The 27,798-nt window shown below is 40.5% G+C and overlaps 1 protein-coding gene across 3 annotated transcripts in view; it reads left to right on the top strand.

The window, feature by feature from the left end:
* Positions 1-27,798, top strand: part of LOC124720031 (zinc finger protein 93-like) — a 71,387-nt gene that overhangs the window by 22,601 nt on the left and 20,988 nt on the right. The window contains exons 3-6 of one of the 3 annotated variants that reach the window (XR_007006042.1): positions 2,197-2,268; positions 9,285-9,431; positions 22,096-22,133; positions 24,905-25,024. Coding sequence is in view for 1 of the 3 variants with exons in the window: in XM_047245281.1 (XP_047101237.1) it covers positions 2,197-2,268; positions 9,285-9,431; positions 22,096-22,133 (257 nt within the window). In the remaining 2 variants the exon portion in view is untranslated. Of the gene's footprint in view, positions 1-2,196; positions 2,269-9,284; positions 9,432-22,095; positions 22,134-24,901; positions 25,025-27,798 lie in introns of all 3 variants that reach the window. The other 2 variants (XR_007006041.1, XM_047245281.1) reach the window with 2 other exon arrangements.

The raw sequence follows: 27,798 nt of genomic DNA, 5'->3' as shown, positions 1-27,798 counted from the left end.
AAGTTTGATGTACCCCCATAAAAGCAAAAGTGGTTGCTTCTGCTGGGAAAGTTGTGGTCATCTCATTCTTTGATGTTCATGGAATGGTTTATCAGCATGTTCTACCTGCAGACACATCAGTAAGTGGACAATACTACAGGGATGTCCTGAAAACATTGGAAGTGTATATCAGGCGCAAAAGATGACATTTCCATGAAGCAGGCTGGATGCTGCACCACAATAATGCGCGGCCGCATATTGCCAATGTTGTTGCTGAATATTTTGCAAAAATCAACGTGAAGTCCATCCCTCACACTCCCTGTAGTCCGGATTTAGCCCCATGTGACTTTTTTCTATTCTCTAACATGAAGAAATGCCCTCGTGGGGTGGCATTATCAATCATCAGAAACAGTGGTGAAGGTTGTGGCGGTGATTTTGAAGGACCTCTCAAAAAATGGTTTCCAGCATGTATTTGAAGACTGGCAGAAACACTGGGACACATGCATCGCTTTCATGGAAGACCACTTCGCGAAAGACCATCAAAATTATTTTTGTTGTCAAAAAAAAAATTATAATCATTCTTTACTGAAAAGCCCTCGTACATATTACCACCGTATATAAGACTTGCACTATGCCCCTTTTTTATTTATTTCATATTGCTACCATTGTTGTCTGTACACAGGGCCTGAAGATGGCTTAGTAAAACGCTGAACTGATAGCCAAATAAAATAAGTTTGGAAACTAGACGGCTGAAAGGTGTTTAGTTTCACATCCTGTATCAAACATTTGAGCCACGCAACCAACTCTAAAAAATGGACATACAGAGAATCTGCGATCTGTCTTAAGCAAAAGCAGGTTTTCGACGTTATTTCTGCCAAACTGTTTGTCATTAAGTGATATAATTTTGCAGGTACATCTGGTGGTATACATGGGTACTGTCTGCAGTTTTGTTGCAAATAGAGTTAGTAGTAAAGAACCAATAAATTAAAACATCATTCCTGGTGCTGAGGTTTTACTGCATGAATAGCAAAAATGTAATAATCGATGAACTTTTTTCCATTCATCATTTTGTGAAAGGTGTCAATGAGAATAAGTTTTATAAAGGTTTGGAATTGTGTGTTAAGTTTGTTGGAAGTTGCTGTGTCCACATTTTCAAATACTGCATGAATGTGGTCGGGTGATTTGCATTTATGTATACAATGGCTCTAACTGTAATACTTGTCTTACCTTATTAAACCTTCAACATAAGATTATATCTATTTATAAGTCGATTGACGGAATTTTAAATTTTGTAAATAGCTGTAGGAACCATTGAAAAAGCATATTTTGTTACCACTGGAAGCCATTAAGGTCCCCATACACAAGCAAATTCTTTATCAGATTTTACTATTTTTGCCAAATATTTGATATTGTACAGTGCTGTTTGATGTGTTTGTAAGAAATTTTGACTATCGGAAAATTGGACAAGATGGCGCACATTCCTTGTGTTGGTGTTTTGCTGCACGTGTTTAATGAAAAATAGTTGCATTACAACTTATCCCACTGTATCATGAGTTCTCACAACTACGGAAACTACGGTCGAGAATACAACCGAAACAGCACTGGCAGTTACCAAAATGACAGAGCTATTGCATTTCTTCCAGCCATAAATTACATGGAAAGAGATGAAAAAGAAAATCATTCTTCTATGCACAACACACAAGTGGTAGCGGAGTAAAATAAAATTGAATTTCTCTGGTTCTCCCACAGATGATGTAGGCCATATGTTACTGCATTTAAGTATTTTAATGAACTGTCATTATAGGACCACGTGGAAGAGAATAAATTTTTGCACACCTGGTGGGCTACAGTATTGGTGACCCATGGCCGATACACATATTGAAGATTCGTGCTACTTGTTAACGAACAGCCACATGAAAGTATCCTGCAAAGACCACATGCACATCCTTTCAACCCAAGGAAAACTATCCATACATTAACGATGTTGTAACATTGGCATGACTGCACTTGTGCATATTTTGTATTCTTTCTGGATTTATATTTGTTAGGATTATAGGCTTGTTTCATTGTACTCTATTTGTCCCTTTCATTGATATCTATAATAGACAAATACTTGTGTGTGTGTGTGTGTGAGAGAGAGAGAGAGAGAGAGAGAGAGAGAGAGAGAGAGAGAGTTTTTTCATTGTGCTGAGGGTATATATAATGATTCTGTTGCAGGAATTTGACTGCATAGTCTTAAGAGACGAGCTGTTGGATTCCAGAGAAGCCATTCAGCGAGTTATAGCAGAGGTGAGGCATCCACTATGTTTTTGTAAATTGATTTCCCAATACTGCTTCTGGTTGATGATGTACATAGTCCAATAATTATTCTAGATACATCCTTTAACTGCTAAGTTTCCTCTTCCACAATTGACAGTGCTCTCAGCTAAATGTTGTACCATCTTTGTGTCAGTTCTGTCAACACATTTCACATGTGAGGTCGGTGCCCTCTTAAAAGGAATGAGTATGCATAGACACAGGGTAGTGAGTATGGAAGTGGTATAACACTTAAAAATAGCCAATATAATTGTCCACCTGGATAGCTATTTATATTTTATTTTTTTAAATTATACACTTTAACATGTTTCGGCCACAGTCATCCTCAGAATCACATTTAAAATCATTCTTGTTTACACTATACCTGCATCAGATTAACAAAATGATTGACAGTGAAATATGGAAGGGACAGCAAAGCACAGTTGAGCACGGAATACAGGTTTGTCGTATCGTTAACGATTGCACTTCTCGACATAAAATAATACCTTTCTTCCTATTATTTGCATCTTTTGTCACCAGCAAGAGGATGTAAGTGTCTGTTTGATAATCATTATGAGCTATGTATAATTAGCATATTGGATATGAAAACGGTGCTCAAATGGATCACAATTCTTCACTAACAACATTAAAATAATAGGAACTGTAGTGTTCATGTAGTACATCATACTAGTGCAGAAGGGATTTCTTAGTAATGAGATGAGATTACTTATGGAAGTGAGGACCACACAATCTCTTCAGATGATTAACAATGTCTCGTGAAAATGGAGAACGTGATGCAACGATATCACTTCTCACCATTGCAATTTTGCATCCACTAATTTTTTTGTATCTGAAATGGGAGGGCTCTGTCAACTGAGAACGAAGAAATCTTACTGCCACTGAATAATTCTACTTTGCAAAGAGTGGCATACTGTTTTTTTTTTTTTTTTATAGTTGGATGTTCTTTCCTCCATTCATGTGGCGATGGACAGCATTTTGTTGGAATGAGTCCCATCTGTTACTCATTGTTTTGCCCTCCTATTTTTACTGGCTGTTCGTAATTTAGATGAACCATCTACTCCCTGTTTTGCACAGTATTTTTCATTACATACTTTTGCAACAGTGTTTGTATGAGTCTTCAAAATATTTACTGTTCTTTCTACTGTCATATAAGCAGGAAATTTGCACCACAGTCTCCTCCATTATCAAAATATTCCCTCACTGTCCACACCCGCACCTCTGACCATGCAAAATGTGAGGCAAGCAGTTTGCTGGACAGACCATTTAGCAACCACACTTATCAGCACATTTCCGTTTCAAGCTTTAGACATTCTGTAGCACAAAATAAACTCACCACACAGGGAAAGAAAGCACACAATGTAATAGATCACAACTGTTAGGTCATTCGTTATTGGCCAGAAGTGTCATCTCCAACTTGCTAGAAACTGCAGTAGCAGAACAATTTTCCAGCGGTGAATGGAACTGAAGGCGTGACTGAGCACATTCTCTGAGTGGTTATTTCTGTGGTAGCAGTCTTGTAAACAGCTTTGCTATTGTGATTTAGGTACAGGACCACAGACTAGTCAACAAGTGTATGTGAGAATGGGCAAGATGCAGTGTATTGAGATTTTAAATGTGACTCTGAGCATTCCTGCGGCTGAAATATGTTAAGGCATATACTTAAAAAAAAAAAAAAAAGTAGTTGAGACATGCAATTACTGACTAATCACAATGATTGCAGATTCTTACAGTAATTTTATGTTGGTGGGGAGGCTTGCGTGCCTCAGCGATACAGATAGCCGTACCGTAGGTACAACCACAACGGAGGGGTATCTGTCGAGAGGCCAGACAAACGTGTGGTTCCTGAAGAGGGGCAGCAGCCTTTTCAGTAGTTGCAAGGGCAACAGTCTGGATGATTGACTGATCTGGCCTTGTAACAATAACCAAAACGGCCTTGCTGTGCTGGTACTGCGAACGGCTGAAAGCAAGGGGAAACTACGGCCGTAATTTTTCCCGAGGGCATGCAGCTTTACTGTATGATTAAATGATGATGGCGTCCTCTTGGGTAAAATATTCCGGAGGTAAAATAGTCCCCCATTCGGATCTCCGGGCGGGGACTACTCAAGAGGATGTCGTTATCAGGAGAAAGAAAACTGGCGTTCTACGGATCGGAGCGTGGAATGTCCAGTCCCTTAATCGGGCAGGTAGGTTAGAAAATTTGAAAAGGAAAATGGATAGGTTAAAGTTAGATATAGTGGGAATTAGTGAAGTTCGGTGGCAGGAGGAACAAGACTTCTGGTCAGGTGACTACAGGGTTATAAACACAAAGTCAAATAGGGGTAATGCAGGAGTAGGTTTAATAATGAATAGGAAAATAGGAACGCGGGTAAGCTACAACAAACAGCTTAGTGAACGCATTATTGTGGCCAAGATAGATACGAAGCCCACACCTACTACAGTAGTACAAGTTTATATGCCAACTAGCTCTGCAGATGACGAAGAAATTGAAGAAATGTATGATGAAATAAAAGAAATTATTCAGATAGTGAAGGGAGACGAAAATTTAATAGTCATGGGTGACTGGAATTCGAGTGTAGGAAAAGGGAGAGAAGGAAACGTAGTAGGTGAATACGGACTGGGGCTAAGAAATGAAAGAGGAAGCCGCCTGGTAGAATTTTGCACAGAGCACAACTTAATCATAGCTAACACTTGGTTTAAGAATCATGATAGAAGGTTGTATATATGGAAGAACCCTGGAGATACTAAAAGGTATCAGATATATTATATAATGGTAAGACAGAGATTTAGGAACCAGGTTTTAAATTGTAAGACATTTCCAGGGGCAGATGTGGACTCTGACCACAATCTATTGGTTATGACCTGTAGATTAAAACTAAAGAAACTGCAAAAAGGTGGGAATTTAAGGAGATGGGACCTGGATAAACTGAAAGAACCAGAGGTTGTTCAGAGATTCAGGGAGAGCATAAGGGAGCAATTGACAGGTATGGGGGAAATAAATACAGTAGAAGAAGAATGGGTAGCTTTGAGGGATGAAGTAGTGAAGACAGCAGACGATCAAGTAGGTAAAAAGACGAGGGCTAGTAGAAATCCTTGGGTAACAGAAGAAATATTGAATTTAATTGATGAAAGGAGAAAATATAAAAATGCAGTAAATGAAGCAGGCAAAGAGAGATACAAACGTCTCAAAAATGAGACCGACGGGAAGTGCAAAATGGCTAAGCAGGGATGGATAGAGGACAAATGTAAGGATGTAGAGGCTTATCTCACTAGGGGTAAGATAGATACTGCCTACAGGAAAATTAAAGAGACCTTTGGAGATAAGAGAACCACTTGTATGAACATCAAGAGCTCAGATGGAAACCCAGTTCTAAGCAAAGAAGGGAAGGCAGAAAGGTGGAAGGAGTATATAGAGGGTCTATACAAGGGCGATGTACTTGAGGACAATATTATGGAAATGGAAGAGGATGTAGATGAAGATGAAATGGGAGATAAAATACTGCGTGAAGAGTTTGACAGAGCACTGAAAGACCTGAGTCGAAACAAGGCCCCCGGAGTAGACAACATTCCATTGGTACTACTGACGGCCTTGGGAGAGCCAGTCCTGACAAAACTCTACCATCTGGTGAGCAAGATGTATGAAACAGGCGAAATACCCTCAGACTTCAAGAAGAATATAATAATTCCAATCCCAAAGAAAGCAAGTGTTGACAGATGTGAGAATTACCGAACAATCAGTTTAATAAGCCACAGCTGCAAAATACTAACACGAATTCTTTACAGACGAATGGAAAAACTAGTAGAAGCCGACCTCGGGGAAGATCAGTTTGGATTCCGTAGAAACACTGGAACACGTGAGGCAATACTGACCTTACGACTTATCTTAGAAGAAAGATTAAGGAAAGGCAAACCTACGTTTCTAGCATTTGTAGACTTAGAGAAAGCTTTTGACAATGTTGACTGGAATACTCTCTTTCAAATTCTAAAGGTGGCAGGGGTAAAATACAGGGAGCGAAAGGCTATTTACAATTTGTACAGAAACCAGATGGCAGTTATAAGAGTCGAGGGACATGAAAGGGAAGCAGTGGTTGGGAAGGGAGTGAGACAGGGTTGTAGCCTCTCCCCGATGTTATTCAATCTGTATATTGAGCAAGCAGTAAAGGAAACAAAAGAAAAATTTGGAGTAGGTATTAAAATCCATGGAGAAGAAATAAAAACTTTGAGGTTCGCCGATGACATTGTAATTCTGTCAGAGACAGCAAAGGACTTGGAAGAGCAGTTGAACGGAATGGATGGTGTCTTGAAGGGAGGATATAAGATGAACATCAACAAAAGCAAAACGAGGATAATGGAATGTAGTCGAATTAAGTCGGGTGATGTTGAGGGTATTAGATTAGGAATTGAGACACTTAAAGTAGTAAAGGAGTTTTGCTATTTGGGGAGCAAAATAACTGATGATGGTCGAAGTAGAGAGGATATAAAATGTAGACTGGCAATGGCAAGGAAAGCGTTTCTGAAGAAGAGAAATTTGTTAACATCGAGTATAGATTTAAGTGTCAGGATGTCATTTCTGAAAGTATTTGTATGGAGTGTAGCCATGTATGGAAGTGAAACATGGACGGTAAATACTTTGGACAAGAAGAGAATAGAAGCTTTCGAAATGTGGTGCTACAGAAGAATGCTGAAGATTAGATGGGTAGATCACATAACTAATGAGGTGGTACTGAATAGGATTGGGGAGAAGAGGAGTTTGTGGCACAACTTGACCAGAAGAAGGGATCGGTTGGTAGGACATGTTCTGAGGCATCAAGGGATCACCAATTTAGTATTGGAGGGCAGTGTGGAGGGTAAAAATCGTAGGGGGAGACCAAGAGATGAATACACTAAACAGATTCAGAAGGATGTAGGTTGCAGTAGGTACTGGGAGATGAAGAAGCTTGCACATGATAGAGTAGCATGGAGAGCTGCATCAAACCAGTCTCAGGACTGAAGACCACAACAACAACAACAACAACAACAACATGTCATTTATAGACTGTCTTAAGATAATTGGCCTTCACAAATTTTTGAATACAGAGTTTTCCTTTAGAATGGAATTGGTCTTTGAGCAATTTCTATTATTACTGCTGTTGCATGGTAAATAAATACATTTAATAACAATCCAGGTGGAAAATATTGTCATTTCTAAAATTTGATATATTGTTACATTACGGTAGAGGTCATAATCTGCACAGTTCAGCACATCTCAATGGAAATGAGAGTCCCTTCACAGATTGCTGGTTCTGTTTGTGTACAAATTACATTTATAATATGTTAATTGAACTGTGTTGACATGAGAATAAAAGTGCTGTGAACATAATAAAACAAAATGAATCATAAATTATTAATCTTTTGACTGCTGTGGATGCATTAACTCATCATTCTCCGCCACTCTAGGGATGGCAAGCACATTATGCAGTAAGAAAAATATGTAAGCTGAGCAGAGACGAATGGGAAACAGTTCCAGCGACTCTGACAAAGGGCACATTGTTGTGGCCCAGTATCTGGGAACGAGCATCACGGAAATGGCAAAGTTGATTGGCTGTTCACCGACTGCTGTCATCAATATCTGTGGAAACCACGTGTAGATGGCAGGGTGGTGTCAGACATTGACACCTCGTTACTCAGTGTGGAAATTGGAGTCTTGCCCACTCTGTGAAGCAGAATAGTCTGTGATCTGTGGCAGCTCCAGTGACAAGAGTGCAGTGCTGGTGCAAGAAAGAGTTTTCGGTAGCACTCAGTTCGTATTGGACTCGGCAGCAGGTGACCTTTTTGTGTGAGGTGTGATCAAAAAGTAAAGGGAATCTTTTAATCTCAGGGACAATAGACATCCGAATTTCTAAATTTTCTTTTTATCTTGTTGGTACATATGTTCCTGATGTATGTCTGCATCTTCAGCTGTTCAGAATATTTAGTTTACTATTCACAGTTGAAAAGGTTATGTGTGTTTCTGAATGTGACGAATTTTTACTTTTGAAGAAGATGGGTCGAAGAATTTGCATTAAATTTTGCCTGGAAAATGGAACAAAGTGCAGTATCACATTTGAAATGTTGACTGTGGCTTTTGGTGGATCTATTATGAGTAAAACAAGAGTTCACAAGTGATATAAACATTTCAAAGATGGCTGAGAAGGTGATCAAGATGACAGTGGCCTGGCATGTCAGTTACTGATGACAGTGTGGAAGAAGTTAAGAAAATGGTTCTGTAAAATCGCTGAATCATGATCAGAGAGGTTGCTGGTGATAAACGTGTTCCAGCAAAGTTTGTTCCAGAATTGTTGAATTTCGACCAAAAACAGAATTGCCTAGTCATCGCTCAGGAGTTGCTGAATGAAGCTGACAACACTCAACAACAGCTCTCTACTTGGAACAGACCCCCATGTTTCGTGCCGCCACCTTTCAGAACTTCATGAAACTGTAGGGCCTGAAGCAGGAATATTCGACGATGTCTCACAACAAATTCAGCATTTTTTCAGCCAAAACTGTCCGAGGAAACAAATGTGTTGCATTGGTTATTGAATGCCCCTTGTACATTTTCACTGTCGATGCTGTGTTATGTGGCAGAATGACTTCGTAGCACATACGACAGTCACCACTATAAATTTGCCTCCCCCAATGCAACAAGTCAGGAACACACATGGCTGCATGAAAACAAATGTGTTTTAATTTTGTAGCCAAATGTTTATGTTAAATGTTACATGAAAATCAGCTTCTAAAACAAGAAACCAAGAGCTTTCAGTTACAAGCAGTTGAGCAAATGTCAGTCAATTGCCTGCTGTTGATGTTTGACTATTAAAGAGTGGTGAATTGAGCAGAATCATATTGCACAGGAATCATAAGGTTTTTGTTTGTGGTGCTGAAGGAGGTTATATGTATGAAATATTGCTCACATGTTTTATATGTGTGCATTATATTTAGTGCAGGTTTCAATTTGTGTTGTTTATCTGTTGCAGAAGTGGGCGTTCGCAAAAGAGGAAGTGGGGAAGTCTCGGTCTCGATGCAGTGAGGAGGCGTCTGATGTAGGTGTCCAAGTTGAAGGGGAAGTTGTGTATCTCAATGTGGAGGAAGAGGAGGATCAAGATGTTGATGTGGAGGGAGATGTAAGCTATATTCTTTTTATTTCTTTTATTATTTTTCCGTGCACTGATACTAAAGTGGACAGAAAGTGCAAAGTGGCAGGGGAAGAGGGCTGGAAAGTGTAGAAGCATTCGTGACTATAGGAAATACAGATGCTTTATATAGCAAAATTAAAAAAAAAAAAGCGAAAAAAAAAGAACTTTTGTAAGGTTTATAATTGAAGAAGCGCCCAGTGACAAGTATCAGACCTTATAAGCCTTAAAATTTAAGCAGTAACCAGCCATAAGTTTTGATTAAAAAAATTACTTAAATCACACCATGTAAGTTTTATAACGGTTTGATTTAAATAAACTTTTTTAAACCATACTTATGACTAGTTTCTGTATAAATTATCAACTATATAATTGTACTACAACCACAATTCCTAATAAATCGACTTTCAACAAGATAGGATTAAAGAAACAGATGGAGGAAAGAGAAAGAACTGTGCGTATGAAGAGTTCAGATAGCAAGCCAGTACTAAGCAAATATCAGGTTGAATCCTGGAAGGAATATACAAGATGTCCTAGGAGAAATGATCAATATTGCAGGATAATACAGGAACAATCATTCAGAACATGAAAGTGTAGGAAGCATGGGCTCCAAAATACATACCTTATAACCTTTTGAGTACAAATGCTTTCTGCCTGAAACCACCATTTACTTAACAGTTGGCGCAGATATTGTAATATGTGGTTGTAAGAGATGGTTATGTGATGTTTTTATAATGGCCATATTGAGGACACTGACAGTGCAATTTATTGTAACATAAATTTGAGTTTTTAGTATTTACATTACGAATGGTGTGGAAATGAAACCAATCGAGCAATATGAACTTTTGATATAAATTTATAAAATTTTAATCCCATTTTTCTTGTTATTTAGGACTAGAATTTGTTTTGGGCATTACGAGGTCACAGAAGTTTTGAGATGTCAGATTGTGTCTAGGGAAAATGGGAAATTGCTTTCAGATATAACATGTGAAATGATGTGTGGTTGAAAACTGTATGTACCAGCGGTTCAAAAGTGAAACCACAATTTTAAAACAGTTGACTGTTTTCTTTTTGTCAATTTCTTCTTTTATTCGTTGTTTACTATGACGATAAAGGTTAATCGTGTGAAAAGTTTTCAAATTATGTTCCAAAGTGAAACCATGTCCTTAAAATAATTGATTGTTTAGTTTTTGCCAATTTCTTCTTGTATTCATTGCTTACTTTGATGATAAAGGTCAGTTTTACGAAAAATTCTAAAATTAATTTTTTTTAAATCGTTGAGACTCAAAGGGTTAATATCTATGATAACTTCTTCATTTTTGATACTTTCAAATAAATATCTTCTACTGTAAGCTGTTTGCTGTTCATTTTTTGAGAGGTGATAGTGTGGACCAGAACAAGATAAAAGCGAACGAGCCAACCTTTGTGGCTGAGCGGTTCTAGGCGCTTCAGTCTGGAACTGCGCGACTGCTACGGTCGCAGGTTCGAATCCTGCCTCGGGCATGGATGTGTATGATGTCCTTAGTTTGGTTAGGTTTAATTAGTTCTAAGTCCCATAGTGCTCATTTTGAACCCAAAAGCAAATGATCGTTAGTCATATCCCTCATAATTGACTATTTCTCCTGGGACACTCTGATAGGAGGGCTATGTAACAGAAGGAAGCTTGAAATTAATAATACGGGAAAGAGCAGTGAAAGTGAATGAAGAGGACATGTGGGGTGCAATACTGTGAGAAAAAATTGACACAGTACTGACAGACATTACTTTGAAACAAGCCACTATTAGTAGATGACATTCCATCAGGATTATTGAGATTCTTTAGAGAATAAACCTAGACAAAACTGTTCCATTTGGTATGAATGATTTAGACAGACAAAATAGCTCCAGAGTTTAAGAAGAACATGAAATCTCCATACCAAAGATGGCAGGTGTGGACTGCTGTGAGTATAGCCAAACTGTCAGTCATAAGGTATGACTGCAAAGTACTAAAATGAATTATCTACAGAAGAATGAAACTGCTGGTAAAAACTAAATTGGGGGAAGACCAGGTTTGGGTCCCAAAGAAATGTGGGGACACTTGAGGTAAAAGTGACTACAAATTATCTTAAAAGACAAGCCCACATTTATAGCAATTTTGATTTTGAAAAGGTGTTTGATGTTTTAAAGTTACCAGTGAGAAAGCAAAGCAAGCAAAATGTTAATCTATGACTTCTGCAGAAACCAGAATAAGAGGCGAAGGGCTCAGAAGGGAAGCAGGAGTTAAGAAGGTAGTGAGACAAGATCCGAGCCTATCCCATTTGATATTCAGTGTGTGCATTGAATGAGCAGCAAAAGAAATCAATGAGACATTCCAGAGAAAAAGTTCAGGGACAAGAAATAAAAACATTTTAAGGTTTTCCAATGACAGTGTAATTCTGTCAGACAGGGCAAAGAACTCGGGAGATCAGTTGAACAGACCGTTTTAAGATGGATATCAGCAAAAGTAAAACGAGATCAACGGAAAGTACTCAGATTACGTCTGGTGGTGGTGACAGATTAGGAAATAAGAGACTATAAGTAGTGGACGAGTTTTGTTATTTGGGTAGCAACGCAACTTATTATGATGGCAGAAGAAAAGAGGCTGTAAAATGTAGACTGGCAACAGCAACAAAAGCTTTTGTAGAAAACGGAAGTATCTTACTATTTAACATTTGGGAAGTCTTTTTTGAAAGTATTCAAAAACCATTAGATCTTGAGAAACCTGTGCACGATGGGTATATTATGGGCTCTCAGACTCTTTACGAATGAGGTAGTTTGAGCTTCCAAATTTCTGGCAAAAGTACAGGAAGCTATGTAGAGAAAAACTGAAGGTTTCAGTTGTGTAAATGATTAACCAATAAATGCATTAAAAAATAATTACCATTTCTATTCGAACCACCCTCGTGAAAGCTTTTGAAATGATGTGTTATGCTAGAGAATACTGCTGACAGATAGATGCGAAGTTCGAATATCTAGTGAAGAGGTATTGAATTGGATTAGGGAGAAAATAATTTGTGTGATACCACTGTATTAAAAGAAGAGATCAGGTGATAGTACACATCCTGAGGCTTCAAGAAATTGCCAGTTTGTTAATTTAGGGAAGTGTGAGGGGGGGGTAAAAATTGTAGAGGAAGACCCAAGGCTTGACTACAGTAAGGAAGGGTAGTTATGTAGAGGTAAAGAGGATAGACAAGCATAGATCATGAAGATGTCATCAATAAATCTGTACCAAACTTTGGGTTGGCAGGCCTGGGTAACCAAGAAGGCTTCCTCTAAGCGACCCATGAATAGGTTGGCGTACGAAGGGGCCATCCTGGTACCCATGGCTGTTCCCTTTAATTGTTGGTATGTCTGGTCTTCAAAAGTGAAGAAGTTGTGGGTCAGGTAATGAGGAAAGAGGTTTTAGGTAGGGTGGCAGGTGATCGGCGTGAAAGGAAGTGCTCCATCGCAGCGAGGCCCTGGACGTGCGGGATATTTGTGTATAAGGAAGTGGCATCAATGGTTACAAGGATGGTTTCTGGGGGTAACGGACTGGGTAAGGATTCCAGGCGTTCGAGAAAGTGGTTGGTGTCTTTGTTGAAGGATGGGAGACTGCATGTAATGGGTTGAAGGTGTTGATCTTCGTAGGCAGAGATACGTTCTGTGGGGGCTTGGTAACCAGCTACAATGGGGCGGCCGGGATGATTGGGTTTGTGAATTTTAGGAAGAAGGTAGAAGGTAGGGGTGCGGGGTGTCGGTGGGGTCAGGAGGTTGATGGAGTCAGGTGAAAGGTTTTGTAGGGGGCCTAAGGTTCTGAGGATTCCTTGAAGCTCCGCCTGGACATCAGGAATGGGATTACCTTGGCAAACTTTGTATGTGGTGTTGTCTGAAAGCTGACGCAGTCCCTCAGCCACATACTCCCGACGATCAAGTACCACAGTCGTGGAACCCTTGTCTGCCGGAAGAATGACGATGGACCGGTCAGCCTTCAGATCACGGATAGCCTGAGCTTCAGCAGTGGTGATGTTGGGAGTAGGATTAAGGTTTTTTAAGAAGGATTGAGAGGCAAGGCTGGAAGTCAGAAATTCCTGGAAGGTTTGGAGAGGGTGATTTTGAGGAAGAGGAGGTGGATCCCGCTGTGACGGAGGACGGAACTGTTCCAGGCAGGGTTCAATTTGGATAGTGTCTTGGGGAGTTGGATCATTAGGGGTAGGATTAGGATCATTTTTCTTCGTGGCAAAGTGATACTTCCAGCAGAGAGTACGAGTGTAGGACAATAAATCTTTGACGAGGGCTGTTTGGTTGAATCTGGGAGTGGGGCTGAAGGTGAGGCCTTTGGATAGGACAGAGGTTTCTGATTGGGAGAGAGGTTTGGAGGAAAGGTTAACTACTGAATTAGGGTGTTGTGGTACCAGATTGTGTTGATTGGGATTTTGAGGTTTTGGAGGGAGTGGAGCTGGAAGTGGGAGATTGAGTAGATGGAGAGACTGGGTTTGTGTGCAATGAGAGGTGGTTGAGGTTTGCTGGAAAGGTTGTGAAGGGTGAGTGAGTTGCCTTTCCAGAGGTGGGAAACCAGGAGATTGGATAGTTTTTTGAGGTTAAGGGTGGCATGCTGCTCTAATTTGCGGTTGGCCTGTAGGAGGATGCTCTGAATAGCCGGTGTGGATGTGGGAGAGGAAAGATTGAGGACTTTTATTAAGGATAGGAGTTGACGGGTGTGTTCATTGGCTGAGTTGATGTGTAGGTGAAGGATTAGGTGGGTGAGGGCAATGGATTGTTCAGTTTGGAACTGGTATAGGGACTGATGGAAGGAAGGGTTGCAGCCAGAGATGGGAACTTTAAGTGTGAGGCTTGTGTCTGTATATGTGTGGATGGATATGTGTGTGTGTGTGCGTGTGTATACCCGTCCTTTTTTCCCCCTAAGGTAAGTCTTTCCGCTCCCGGGATTGGAATGACTCCTTACCCTCTCCCTTAAAACCCACATCCTTTTGTCTTTCCCTCTCCTTCCCTCTTTCCTGATGAGGCAACAGTTTGTTGCGAAAGCTTGAATTTTGTGTGTATGTTTGTGTTCGTTTGTGTGTCTGTCGACCTGCCAGCACTTTCATTTGGTAAGTCACATCATCTTTGTTTTTAGATATATTTTTCCTACGTGGAATGTTTCCCGCTATTATAACCATATCATTAATTTGAACCCAACAATTACGTTTGTTATTGTCGCTGTTGCATTTCGAAATCTTTCCTGTCGTCTTATTTTCTCTTTATTTTCTCTTTCTGTTTTTTCCAGTAGTCTCACTTTGTATTCACCTTCCGCTTTTCACCGTAATCTACTATACAATTTTATCCCGCCTATATATACTCAATAATACGTAACCCACTTCCAAACCATAACAAAAAATATTTTATTTTCTGCTTTCAACACTACCGCTGCTATGAAATCCACCGTTTCTAGTTCAATAACAGCTGCTTTCACGTATTAAACAACCATTTCGGCTAGTTCTAATAACTTTCACTTTATTTCCACTTCCTTTTTTCGCACATCACTGATCATTTTAGCCGCTCCCCACAGGTTTTAACATCATTATTTCTTTGTCAGACAATTTTTAGCCCCATTTTCGTAATCTTTCACCACTCCTTTTAATACGTTTTTTCGAAATTTTCCCGAATTTCTCCGTCCTTTAACGTGTTTTAGCGGCAACACAACCACCTAACCTTTATGCACATCGCTGTCTACCAACCCAAGTTCACCACAGGATCAACTTAACCAACACTTTTTTGCCTTTTCTCATACCAGATCTCCAGTTGCTTTCTAGTTCACCTTTATCTCTCCCCATATATTTTTATCTTTCATTTTCATTTCAACCTCATGTTAAACTTTCCACCTTCAATACCATGTCACCCTCACAACATCCCCACAACGACCCCATTAAGTTTTATTTACATTCCCTCCGCAAACATGCCTTCACCCTAGCCAGATTACGCTCACATATTTTATTTTCCCAGGCTTGTCTGACATTTGGCATAACCCCCAAAGGCCTCACACTTAAAGTTCCCATCTCTGGCTGCAACCCTTCTTTCCATCAGTCCCTATACCAGTTCCAAACTGAACAATCCGTCACCCTCACCCACCTAATCCTTCACCTACACATCAACTAGGCTTGTGTCTGTATATGTGTGGATGCATATGTGTGTGTGTTTGCAAGTGTATACCCGTCCTTATTTCCCCCTAAGGTAAGTCTTTCCACTCCCGGGATTGGAATGACTCCTTACCCTCTCCCTTAAAACCCACATCCTTTTGTCTTTCCTCTCCTTCCCTCTTTCCTGATGAGGCAACAGTTCGTTGCGAAAGCTTGAATTTTGTGTGTATGTTTATGTGTATCTATCGACCTGCCAGCGCTTTTGTTCGGTAAGTCACCTCATCTTTGTTTTATATATATATATATATATATATATATATATATATATATAGAGAGAGAGAGAGAGAGAGAGAGAGAGAGAGAGAGAGAGAGAGAGAGAGGGGGGGGGGGGGGCGGACATTCCACGTGGGAAAAATATATCTAAAAACAAAGATGATGTGACTTACCAAACGAAAGTGCTGTCAGGTCGATAGACACACAAACATACACACAAAATTCAAGCTTTCGCAACCAACGGTTGCTTCATCAGGAAAGAGGGAAGGAGAGGGAAAGGCGAAAGGATGTGGGTTTTAAGGGAGAGGGTAAGGAGTCATTCCAATCCCGGGGGCGGAAAGACTTATCTTAGGGGGAAAAAAGGACAATTATACACCAGCGCGCACACACACACACACATGCATCCACATTTGTGTGTGTGTGCGCTTTATATATATATTTTATACTAGTACTGCAGGTTGTGCTCCACAGACATAAATTCAAAGTGTTGGACTTCAAAGAAAGAGCAAATTCAGTAAATTTCCACATTTATTTGTCTGGCATCATCAAATTACTTATTGTCAGTTACAAATTTGAAGGCGACCACAGGGATGAAGTTTTTTATTAAAAAAAAAAATGATGATGATAAACTGGCATACGAGATGTGATCAAAAAGTAATGGGAATTTTTTAATTTCACTGGCTTCAGACATCAGATTTTCAAATTTCTTTTATCTTGTTGGTACACATGCTCCTGAGATATGTTCGCATTTTCACCTGTTTTGAATATGACATTTGTTGTTGACAGTCGAATGCATGTTTCCTAGTGCTCGGTGAATGTTTACTTTTGAAAAAGACGGAGCAAAGAATTTGCATTAAATTTTGCATGAAAAATGGAATGTAGTGCAGTACCACATTCAAAATATTGACTGTGGCTTTTGGCAGATCAACTATGAGCATGACAAGAGTTTACGAGTGGTATAAAGATTTCAGAGGGGGTCGAGAAGATGATGATGACAAACACCCGGGATGCCTTAGCACATCAGTTACTGACTGCACTGTGGAGGAAGTAAAGAAAATGCTTGTGGAAAATTGCAGAATCACCATCAGAGAGGTGAAGTCGGCATATATCCTGTGACTCCTGCCAAGCAGTTTTTTCAGATGTTTGCACATGAAACTTGTAGCAGCAAAGTTTGTTCTAAAACTGTTAAATTTCAACTACAAATGACATTCCATAGACATTACTCAGGAATTGTTGAATGAAGTCGACAATGATCCAGAACTTCTAAAGAAGGTTACAACAAGTGACGAAACACTGTTATATTGGTGTGATGTCAAAACTGAGGCCCAATTGTCCCAGTGAAAACTACCTGCGGAGCCAAGACTGGGAAAGAAGGTTACAACAAGTGACGAAACACTGTTATATTGGTGTGATGTCAAAACTGAGGCCCAATTGTCCCAGTGAAAACTACCTGCGGAGCCAAGACTAGGGGGGGGGGGGGGAGTTAAATGTTATTCTCACTGTTGTCTTTGATTACATGGGATAGCACGTCATGAGTGCTTGCCTTATGGTCGTACGGTCAATAAGGAATATTACCTGAAGTTATTCACCGCTTGCACAAAGCAATGTGAAGAAAATGGCCAGAATTGTGGCAAAACCACTGCTGGAAATTGGGAAATTGCATCGTGATAATGCACCTGCTCACACCTCAATGCTCGTTCATGATTTTTTACAAAAAAAAAAAAAAAAAAAAAGAAAAGAAAAGAAAAGAAAAAAGAAAAAGTTTTATGTTGTCTCTTCAGCAACCATATTCACCGGACGTGGTTCCTTGTGACCACTTTGTAGTCCTGAGGCTGAAGAGAAGTATAAAAGGACAGTGTTTTGCCACCATTGATGAGATAAAAACAGAATTGTTGAAGGAGCTGGACAAAAAGTGAGTTCCCGAAGTGCTTCCAAGATTGGGAAAAGAACAGGCACAAGTGTGTTGTATTAGAGAGGGATTGCTTTGAAGAGAATGAAGTTGATATTGATGGATAAATAAAGATTCTTTAAGAAAAACAAAAATTCCCCTTACTTTTTAATCACATGCAGAGTTACAACAATCGTCTTCTTTTTCCATTCCATTGAAGGGCATAAATTTCTCTTGAGGGGATAATTTTTATCCTAGCAGACCACGGCTGCTTTTAGATGTGTGGCTGGGCACCTCTTTTCCACAATAAAACCACATACAAATATTATTTAACAACTTTATTATTGTTATTGTTATGAACATAGTGGCTTACCATATTTACTCGAATCTAAGCCACACTTTTTTTCCGGTTTTCGTAACAAAAAAAATCGCCTGCGGCTTAAAATCTAGTGCAAAGTAAGCGGAAGTTGTGGAAAATGTTGGTAGGTGCCGCCACTACTAACTTCTGCCGTCAAATATATGTAGCACTACACAGGCATGCTTTGCAGGCACAAAGATAAATACTGGCGCCAGAACCTCTGCGTCAGTAAATAAATTAAAAAAAAAGGGGGGGGGGTGGAAGACGAGCTTTTTTTCTCCGCCCAGTTTCGACCACTGCATTTTCGTACTTTAGCCAATGAAGTAAATACAAATTCCGTATTGTTCATCTTCGAATGTATCGGCATTTCAATGTACTACAAAAATCCGACTGGCAAGACTGTTAGGGATGTTTGTCAATATGGCCAATTCTACGTTCTGAATTTTTTCCTACCTGTGAGAAAAGATGGTCGCTAATAGGAACTTTTGAATTGTGAACCACATGCAGTGCACCATAAGAATAATACGAGTATAAACATTTTGCCATGTATTGTTTCATGTTTGTTGCTATCTCATTTAAATTCTGTTTGCCTAATAAACTACAAAACTAGAGTGAGACAACAGCAAACGCGGAAGAATATACATATCTTGTCATGATTATATTCGTATTATTCTTATGCCTAATAGTGATACAGTCAGAAATGAAGCACGGCAATTGACTAGATTTTTAAACCTAAGATGACTCTAATTTCTGTGCAGAATGTAATGTACTAAAGAGGTGTCTAGGTGTCTGCAGAGATTTTCAAACGGAGAAAATTTTTCGCTAAACTCTCGTTCAGAACATCTTCTATCATACGCAGTCTATTATTTGTTTCTTGTTGATCATTATCAAAGAAAGCAGCAGTGTAAGTGACAACAAATAGCAGTCTCTTGCCATTGTTTCGCTAATGAGACGATATCTCTCTCTCTCTCTCTCTCTCTCTCTCTCTCTCTCTCTCTCTCTCTCTCTCTTTTTTAATTGTAAGCGGCGGTAGAGTGCACAATAGCAAGCCATGCTGCGAGCGGCGACAGGCCGTAAACACTCATTATCAGAGTGCGACAAACAATGCATGACACAGTACAGTAATGCATTTTCAGCTTAGAGTGACGTAAACACCTATAACAAAGAGAACGGCACGTATCAGATCAAAGAAAAATAAGCAATCAATTCAAACCAGGCGTAGCACGTGAAAAAGGAAGGGTACCCGTATAAATACAGACGGGCGCATAGCAGTGGTTATCTGGTAAACCTTAACTGCTAAGCTTACGACTCGAACCAAAGTACTGTAGCTGTATCGTCATTCATTCAACTTAAATTGTGTCTCATATTACAATGGACCAACTTTGTTTCGATTTGGAGGTGCGGCCTAAAACTTCTCTCCCCTTGAATTTTGAGTCTCAAATTTCAGGTGCGGCTTAGATTCGGGATCCCCCCCTCCTCCCCCCTCCGTCGATTTCGAGTCTCATTTTTCAGGTGTGGCTTAGATTTGAGTGCGGCTGAGATTCGAGTAAATACGGTACTCTCTTGCGCAACAAGTTGGGATGTTCCAATCACCTGCATGAGACGAGGTCTATAAAATGGTGCATGTGATGATTTACTTGAATGTACATTAAGTAACATTACAGCAGAGCACAAACGGGCCCCTTCCCCAGCCATGCAGCCTATTCCTTTTCGTCACTGCCCGCATCACCCCATTACTCTCCGTCGCCCTCCCTTCACAGCTCGTGTCTGTATAAATGGGTGATAGGATTACTTATTATTAGCAAGCTCCACAAGCTCTTTGCTGCTGACATCACAGACAGATAGTTCTGTCTCAGCATTTAATTTTCCAATTCATCACGTGTGAGATTTTCATATCTCCTCTGATCTTATCGAAGTAGTATAGCCTTGGTCTTCCAAGTGGTCCTCTTCCTTGAGGATATTCTGTACGCACTTCGTAGATTTTTCCCTTCGTCTGTAGCTCACAGCGCATGTCCAGTCCGTTGAAATTTCCTAGCTTATTTTTGGACAGAATGTTTGGTTCTCCATATAGTCCTTTGTTTGTTTACATTCTCCAATCCTCAGTGTTTACATTTTGCTTCTTCTGATTTTGTTAATGTTCGTGTCTCACCAGCTTATGCCGGGACAGGTATGAAAAGAGTTTTGTGTAAGGGAATCTTTGATTTTCTTGAAATAAGTTTGCTTTTTATTCTGTGATGCTTTTGTCTATAGTTAGCAAGGTTCCCAGATAAGTGAACTTATCTGCTTCAGTTTTAACGGTATGGTTAGTTTGCTGTGAGACAATGGAGTATTTGATTTTACTGCGCCAATAAGTTGTTATACAATTTTGCAGTAAGTGAATTAATCTCTTGTTGATTTTTTCCACTGTCATCTATGTATGCCAGTATGTTAAATTTATGATCTAATGACAGGATTAGCTTCTATTGATAGTGTCATGTAGCAGATCTTGGCCCTTGTTTTTTTTTTATGGAATTCCTTGAATTTGTCAACCTTCATTTAATTTTTTTTTCTTTCCCCCAGACCTCTTTCTGATTAATCCCAACTTCCTCCATGTCCTTTCTTATTCTTAGTCCCATTTCGTGTGCTCATTCTAAAGAGGGGCACATAAAACTTCAGTCTTTTCTTGTGTAAAATGTTTATGAGCTTGTCCATCTGTTTATGTAGATAATCGTATTTCCTCCTCTTCCACAATCATTATTTCGTTTTTGTTGTCTGAAGAGCTTCTGTAATATTTTTCTTCCCTTCTTCTCTAGTTCTTCTATTTCTCCTTTCTCATACAGTATAAAGTGTTTCTGGCGTAAGTCGTGGTGTAGTGCCTAATCTTTGCATTGTAGGAGATTTGTTCTTCTGTTACCTGTCTTCTGTAATAACCTGCACACTAATCCTGTTTGTTTTCTTGTTTATCAAGCAGTTTTTTCCCCCCCTCCCCCAAACCTTGTATTCACATGAGTTCCTCCACCATGTTTGTATTGCACATATTCTGTGTTTTTTGTAGAAGGTCACAAGTCCTGTGTTTTTACAATAGTGTATAGTTTTTTAAATTGTTAGAGCATCTTTTTTATGGTTAGCAATTTTTATTCATTTATTTATTAGTTTATTTAACGTGGTAGGATAAGGACAATCAGGTCCTTCTTACAGCTAACCAGGCATTTCACATATTTTTCTTTACATTTAATCTAGTAAGCATGTTATAAGCTACTTCTAATATAAACACTATGAAATGTTGAGTTATTACTACAGCACTAAAAGAGAAAAATAAACACAGTTCACATTTATTCATGAGAAGTGCAACAGTAAAGACAAGTTACAAGAAGGCAGATTTTAAGTATGAGCACTAGCAACAGTGGACACAACAGTAGAGGGGGAAGACACAATTGATGAAGAGAGGGGAAAAGAGCATGACGTGACTGAGAAATCAAAAGAGAAACACAAGTAAAGGGGAGAATATGGGAGCAAATGCTTCAATTTGACAGAGCACAACTGGTCCTACATCTTAATTTCTGAGGAAATGTAAGTCGGTGACTTATAGAAATGCTTCAGTTTCTTCGTAAAAGCAGCAGGGCATTGAATTGTGTGCAGAATGCAGGGTTTCTTGTTTCAGTGGCAGATGGTACATGGATGGACACAGTTAGGGTAGCGAGCAAGAGTTAGACATCGTGTTTTGAATATAATGACATGACAGGTATTTCACCTCTGATGCCTTCATATTATATAATTGTTCTAGTAATAGTTTTATTTTAATTATTTTGTGTATTGTTATAGACATCAACCACTTATTTACAAAAGGAAATTGGCAATTCTGACTGAAAATAACACGAAGCTCTAAGAAATTGTATTAATATTTGGTAATTTGTTATATTTAATCTCTTTGTTTTTACAAATAGACAACTACAATGATTTTTGATGTCACTTTTAAGTAACAGTATTGTCGCAGGAGGTGCCTAATGTCAGTTTCAACTGTTGCAGGAAACATCATCAGTTACTCAACCACCTGGGAATATCGAGTAAGTTTTTGACACCTTCTGGTTGGACATAAAATAAAAATTAAATTTACCAGTAAATAGTTTCGGAGCAAAGGAGACCGCTCACTGAATAGCAGAAGCAGAGAGTTGTCAACAGGCACACGGGAAAGAATGAAAAGTTGCTAGTTTTGAGATGAATCCTTGCCCTATATGCTGAAGACAACCATCTGCAAAGGAAGTCCCCCCCCCCCCCCTCCCTCTCCCTCATTGCCCAGTACCACCCGGAGACGGGCGCAACTGAACGGTGTCTGTGTTTATCATTGTGCCTGGAAATTAGGGACATCCTACATGTAATCCTTCCCACTCCTCCTAAAGTGATATTCCACTGCCCAACCAATCTACACGACATCTCGATCTCTCTCTGTGCCACTTCCACTACTAACCACTTGCCACATGGGTCATTTCCCTGTGGACGGCCCACACGTAAGACCTGCCCGATTCACCCACCTGACACATTCTATTCTAGCTCTGTCCAAGGCTTATCCTATCCTACCAGAGACAGGCCGCTTGTGAAAGCAGCCACGTCATATACCGACTATAACTATGCTGCCGTTTCTACACAGCACTCTGCATGGGTACAATCGCTAGCTAATTGTCCTCCAAAATGAATGGTCACAGTCAAAAACTTATCAGCCTGTGGCAGAACATGCTACTGAGCACAGAGTGCTCGAGTTCGATGGCTGCTTTGCAGACTGTGTCATCTGGATCCTCTCTCCAGTACCACCTTTCCTGAATTACACAATGCGTCTTTTGCTCCCGTAATTCTCCTGGCCTCGATCACCGCTAACCCGTCGTCCGTCCGATCGCCTACCCTCCGTTCCCTTCACGTACTCACCATTGGGTGCTACGTGAACTCGGCGGCTCCGGTGCCTGTGTGTGGCATTCCTATTCTGCCCAGTGGTTGCCTCCAGCTGCTGGCTACTCCTCCCTGCCTCCTTCTCTCTCTTTTAGCCATCCCACCTAACACAACTCGTCTGAATCCCTCTGCTGAACTGCAGTGTCGGCAATACGTGTTCAGCTGGCTCGACGTACCTGCACAGGTATACAGTGTGGACAACTCGATGCTTGTACTATTCGGTGTGTAGCGTCCTTTACTCCTAAATTATTTACATTCTACCTGAACTTTCCTTACCAAATTTACCATCTATTTTGATATATATCCATTTTTCTGCATGGTTTTCATTTTAACAACATGATGGTAATATAAGTATTTTTTCTACAGATCATGTTCAGAAACAAGAGTAATTTTATTTTATTAGTGATTAATGCCATTTACTGAAACACGTCTTATATTAAACAATGGAAATTCCAGGTTGGAATAAAGACAATATTGTGAAAAGAATGACAGGCGCAGCAAAAAGACTGCTAAACATGTAAGCATTATGTTGAGAAGCATTCTTCTGAAATAGACAATACACACACACACACACACACACACACACACATTCATGTAAATATAGCTCACACACATGACCATTGTCTCTGGCTGCCGGAGCCAGACTGCGAGCAACTGTGCAAGCGACCTGGGTGGTGGGAGTAAGGAGAAGACTGGGGTGTGGTGAGGGAGGGAGAGCAGGGTAGGGGTGGGGAACAGTAAAGTCCTGCTTGTGGGAGCATGCAGGACGTGGAGGGGAGAGGGTAGGGCAGCTAGGTGCAGTCGGAGGGTGGGGAAGTGGAAAAGCAGAATTGTGGGTGTGTTGGTGGAGTAGAATGGAGTGTAATGTGAGCAACAGTGTCAGTGATGTGAGCGACAAGTTCTTCATGTATATCCACCTTTGTAGCATGCATATACCCCTTTAACCATCCCCGGAAACAAAAGTCTAATAGGTTTATGTTGGGCGATATGGCAGGCCAGTTAATGAGTCCGTCACAGCCAATGCACCAATGAGCAGATGTGTTGTTCAGATACTGGGATATGTGTCTGGTACATGGAATTGGTGATCTGTCATGTTGCAGGTACATTTACCATCGTTGCTCTAATGTCATCTCCCAAAAGTGCAGGTAGTTCTTGTCTCGGGAAATGTGCGTATGCTGCAGCTGTCGTGCGATTTGGCAGGAACACGGGTCCTGTCGCCAAGTCATCAGTCGCAACATACCAGATATTGGAATCTTGTTTCCCTAATGCCATCTGGGTTCTCCGTCACCCGTGTATGAAAATTGCTGGTGTTTGTGAAACCAATGAGTGTAAATGTAGCTTCATCTGTAAATAAAAGTGTGTTGCACGACATCTCTGTGTACAGCCAATCGTTCACAAAATTGTTGTCTGGTTAGTGAGCTACACGGATGCAGACGTTGCACGGGCTGCACACGGAATTGGCACAAGCTCTCGGGATATAATGTACGCCACACTTGCATTTGTGAAATAATGAGTTGATGGCTAATGTGCCATGTAGTGGTGGTGGGACTCCATTGTACCATTGCAATAGTAGTTTACTTTTCCTCAGGTGACTGGACGGCCTCACATTCTGATGTTACGTGTACATTGTGTAGTGTTCCGGTTTCATGTAATGTGTGAAAAATCCTGGGAAGTACCCCGGCACAGGTAGTTTGTCGATCAGGGAAACATTTCTGGTGTTCTGTCACGGTCGCAAGAGCACTGCCGTTCCGGTATATGTACACAAACAACACTGCTTATTTTGCACGTCAGTATTCACAGATACAATGGACTTGTTCAATTAAACACGAAAACCACACAGCCTCGAGGCTGCTCACGGATATGACCCACAATTGTACACTGGGTACGCTTGCAGCAGTTGCCTCGTGTGACATCAGAGTGCTGCCATCTGTTGGAGAACCACGACACCTTTTCTGGGATGGATCAGTCGGCTGTCCTGCCATTATTTTGTCCACCACAGCACCTACACAGCATTTGGGTAAGTAATATTCACCTGAGTCTTCATTTCCTTTCACGGATGTGTGTGATCTTCAACCCACTCCAGTTCCGTAACAATTGAAAATTGGACACTTTTTCGTAATAATTTTTCGCTTTATTTTCACATGTAGATTCACTACACAAATTATGACATTCCTCCTGAATCACCCTGTATGTAACACATTAACTCATTTGTACACTAATCAGTCATTGAAGTTGTTTTATAGATGGGAGTTTGATTCTTCAAAGAATTGGGGGTTACTGATGAAATGAGTAACAGATAGAACGGGTGGTCAGTACTTACTTCCCTCTGATGTGTGTGTGTGGGGGGGGGGGGGGGAAGGGCAGTTCCAGTACTGCTGATTGAGAGATGTAAGCCACTAATCCTAGATCCTAGGTTTTGAAGCTGATAGTTCTCTGTGCAATTAAGAGGAGGGATAGTAAAAAAAGGAAGGACAGGTCACTCAGGCTCCGGAATGATGTGAGGGGGATCCATCTGTTATGAGGTCAACAGTAGACATAAGAAAGATAGGAGTCGGCAGAAAAGGCCCCCGTAGACTATCAAATAATTTGTCAAACTTCACGTGTTTGTAAAATTATTTGTTAATGTGCTGCGGTGTTTGACGTGTTTAACAAGTGTACATTGTGTTTGAAAGGATTTTGATTGACGGCTGAAGTGAAAATAAGTTTCACTCAAACTTAAGTTTGTCAAGCAAAACCCAGTCTCTTGCCAGATTTCGAGATGACAAACCATACAAATGTTGGATGTTTTTCAGTGCATTTTGAGTGAAAACAAATTTTTGTTGACATTTATCTCTCTCTAGTTTTAGTTTGCAGAATTGTAGAAACTAAAATTAAAGCTTTACATGGTCAAAATGTAAAGCTCACAGGCCATTATCAAAATAATGGAGGTGTTGTGTCTTTTCCATCCAAATATTACACAGGAAGACGTTAAGGCGGAGGGGGGGGGGGGGGGGGGAGAGAAGAAAGTAACTCTGTACCCAACATACAAGGGGGAACGCAACAAAATAGTGCTTTATTTATTGCTTCTGATGTTTCAGTAACAATGTCACTCATTGTTCAAAATCTGCTCCGGTTGCCAATATTTGAAAGTTGTAGATATTTGTTGAGAAGTTGGAAGAAATTTTTGCATAACTTTTCAATGTCACAGTCCCTCAACAATCATTCTTTCCTTCTCATCCCATCCGGTAAGTCTCTCCTGACCCGAGGTTCTGGACGACTTTTCTGAAATCTGCCCCTTTTCCTAAACCTCACCAGTCATTTTCCTTCACTCCTCTTCCTCCCCTCTCAATCTTTCTGCCAGGAGCAGCCACTGGTTCTGAAAGCTTGCAAAATTAACTACTTTATAAATGTATTCTCGCGCTGCCACCTGGTGAGGAGATTTTTTTGTATCTATCCGATTACAATATGTTTTGATACATGAAGTAATTCTAAGACGTTATTACAAGTTTGATTGTTCATTCAGAGAAAGTTGATATAATTATCAGGTTCTGGGTGTAATATATCCTTCAGCAAATTTTCAAGGATATATTAATCCCACATTTTCAGTGTTTCCTTGGACCAGCATCTATTCTTTTTTTTCCCTGTACACAGTGCTTAAGTCAGTGCAGTGAATGCTTTGTATACATCGGCAGCCATTCCCACTAGTGTCACAGACTCAAATTATCCTCCCGACCTTTTACGAAAACAGATCTCCCATGCCTTAACTCTCCAGTCACCCACCACCTCCCCAAGTCCACTGTCTGGCCACAGAGGAACATCCCACTTGTGGCTAAATACCAGCCAGGAATCACATTCTCCGCCAGGGTTTGGACTACTACTTGTCGTGCCCTGAAATGAGGAATGTCGTACCCACTATCCTTCCCACCCCTCCCACAGTGGCAACCTCTCCCCTTCCCGCCCTTCGTCTAACCTCCTGACTGCACCTAGCCGTGTTACCCTCTCCCCACCTCGTCCCCGTATGTTCCCACAAGCAGCACGTGACTGCATTGTGTCTGTTTTTGACTTAAAAAGCAGACTATGCACTAATAACAATGTTGCCTGTGATTTTAGGCTTTTCCAGCTGAAGATGATCATGAAATGTTCTCAGGTAATCAGACTGGTGCCGTCTGTAAATGGTACGATATTTCAACGAGCTGAGTTACTATATTCAGTCGGTCCCAATGAGTGATCTGTCTTCTGCCGGATGCCGACCTGTTTGCTGTTTCCTTCGCACTGTAGAGTTTTTGCCTGCTGTACCTGTGGTCAGTTCCACTGGTGAAGCAGAGGGGAAGTGCGCTGTTGGGACACGAGTTGTGGTCCTCAGTTTCTTTGCCACCACCACGGAGGTCAGGACACTGCCGAAGGGGAGACACGTCACTGTGGTGTGAACTAAGGTGTCCAGTTGGCACAGTACGAACGGATCTTCCCACAGGCTGTCATTGTGCTTTGAGCACACTGAGGCTTGTCCCGAGCCTTACTTAGCCTTAGTTTCTGCTGTCTTTATTTATCATCTCATCGTGTAGCTCGGCCTCTACAGATACTTTTATACGATTCTAGACTTCTAGTTTCAACAAGTCGGTGCTATAATAATTCGTAGTATGTCTGCTGGAGTGATAGTGCTCCACCTTAGTGACATAGACAACTGTTGCTTATCTGTGTGACACTTGTACTCCACACACCTATCCCATATTATCTGGCTAGTCTGACCTGTGCACACATTTTTCTACACTGGTACAGGATTCCCAGTTTTTGGAGTTCTAGGCTATTCTTAAA

Source organism: Schistocerca piceifrons, chromosome 11 (assembly GCF_021461385.2).
Source record: "Schistocerca piceifrons isolate TAMUIC-IGC-003096 chromosome 11, iqSchPice1.1, whole genome shotgun sequence".
NCBI lineage: Eukaryota > Metazoa > Arthropoda > Insecta > Orthoptera > Acrididae > Schistocerca > Schistocerca piceifrons.
The sequence above is the reverse complement of the archived record's forward strand: the minus strand, read 5'-3'. Positions and strand labels throughout refer to the sequence as shown.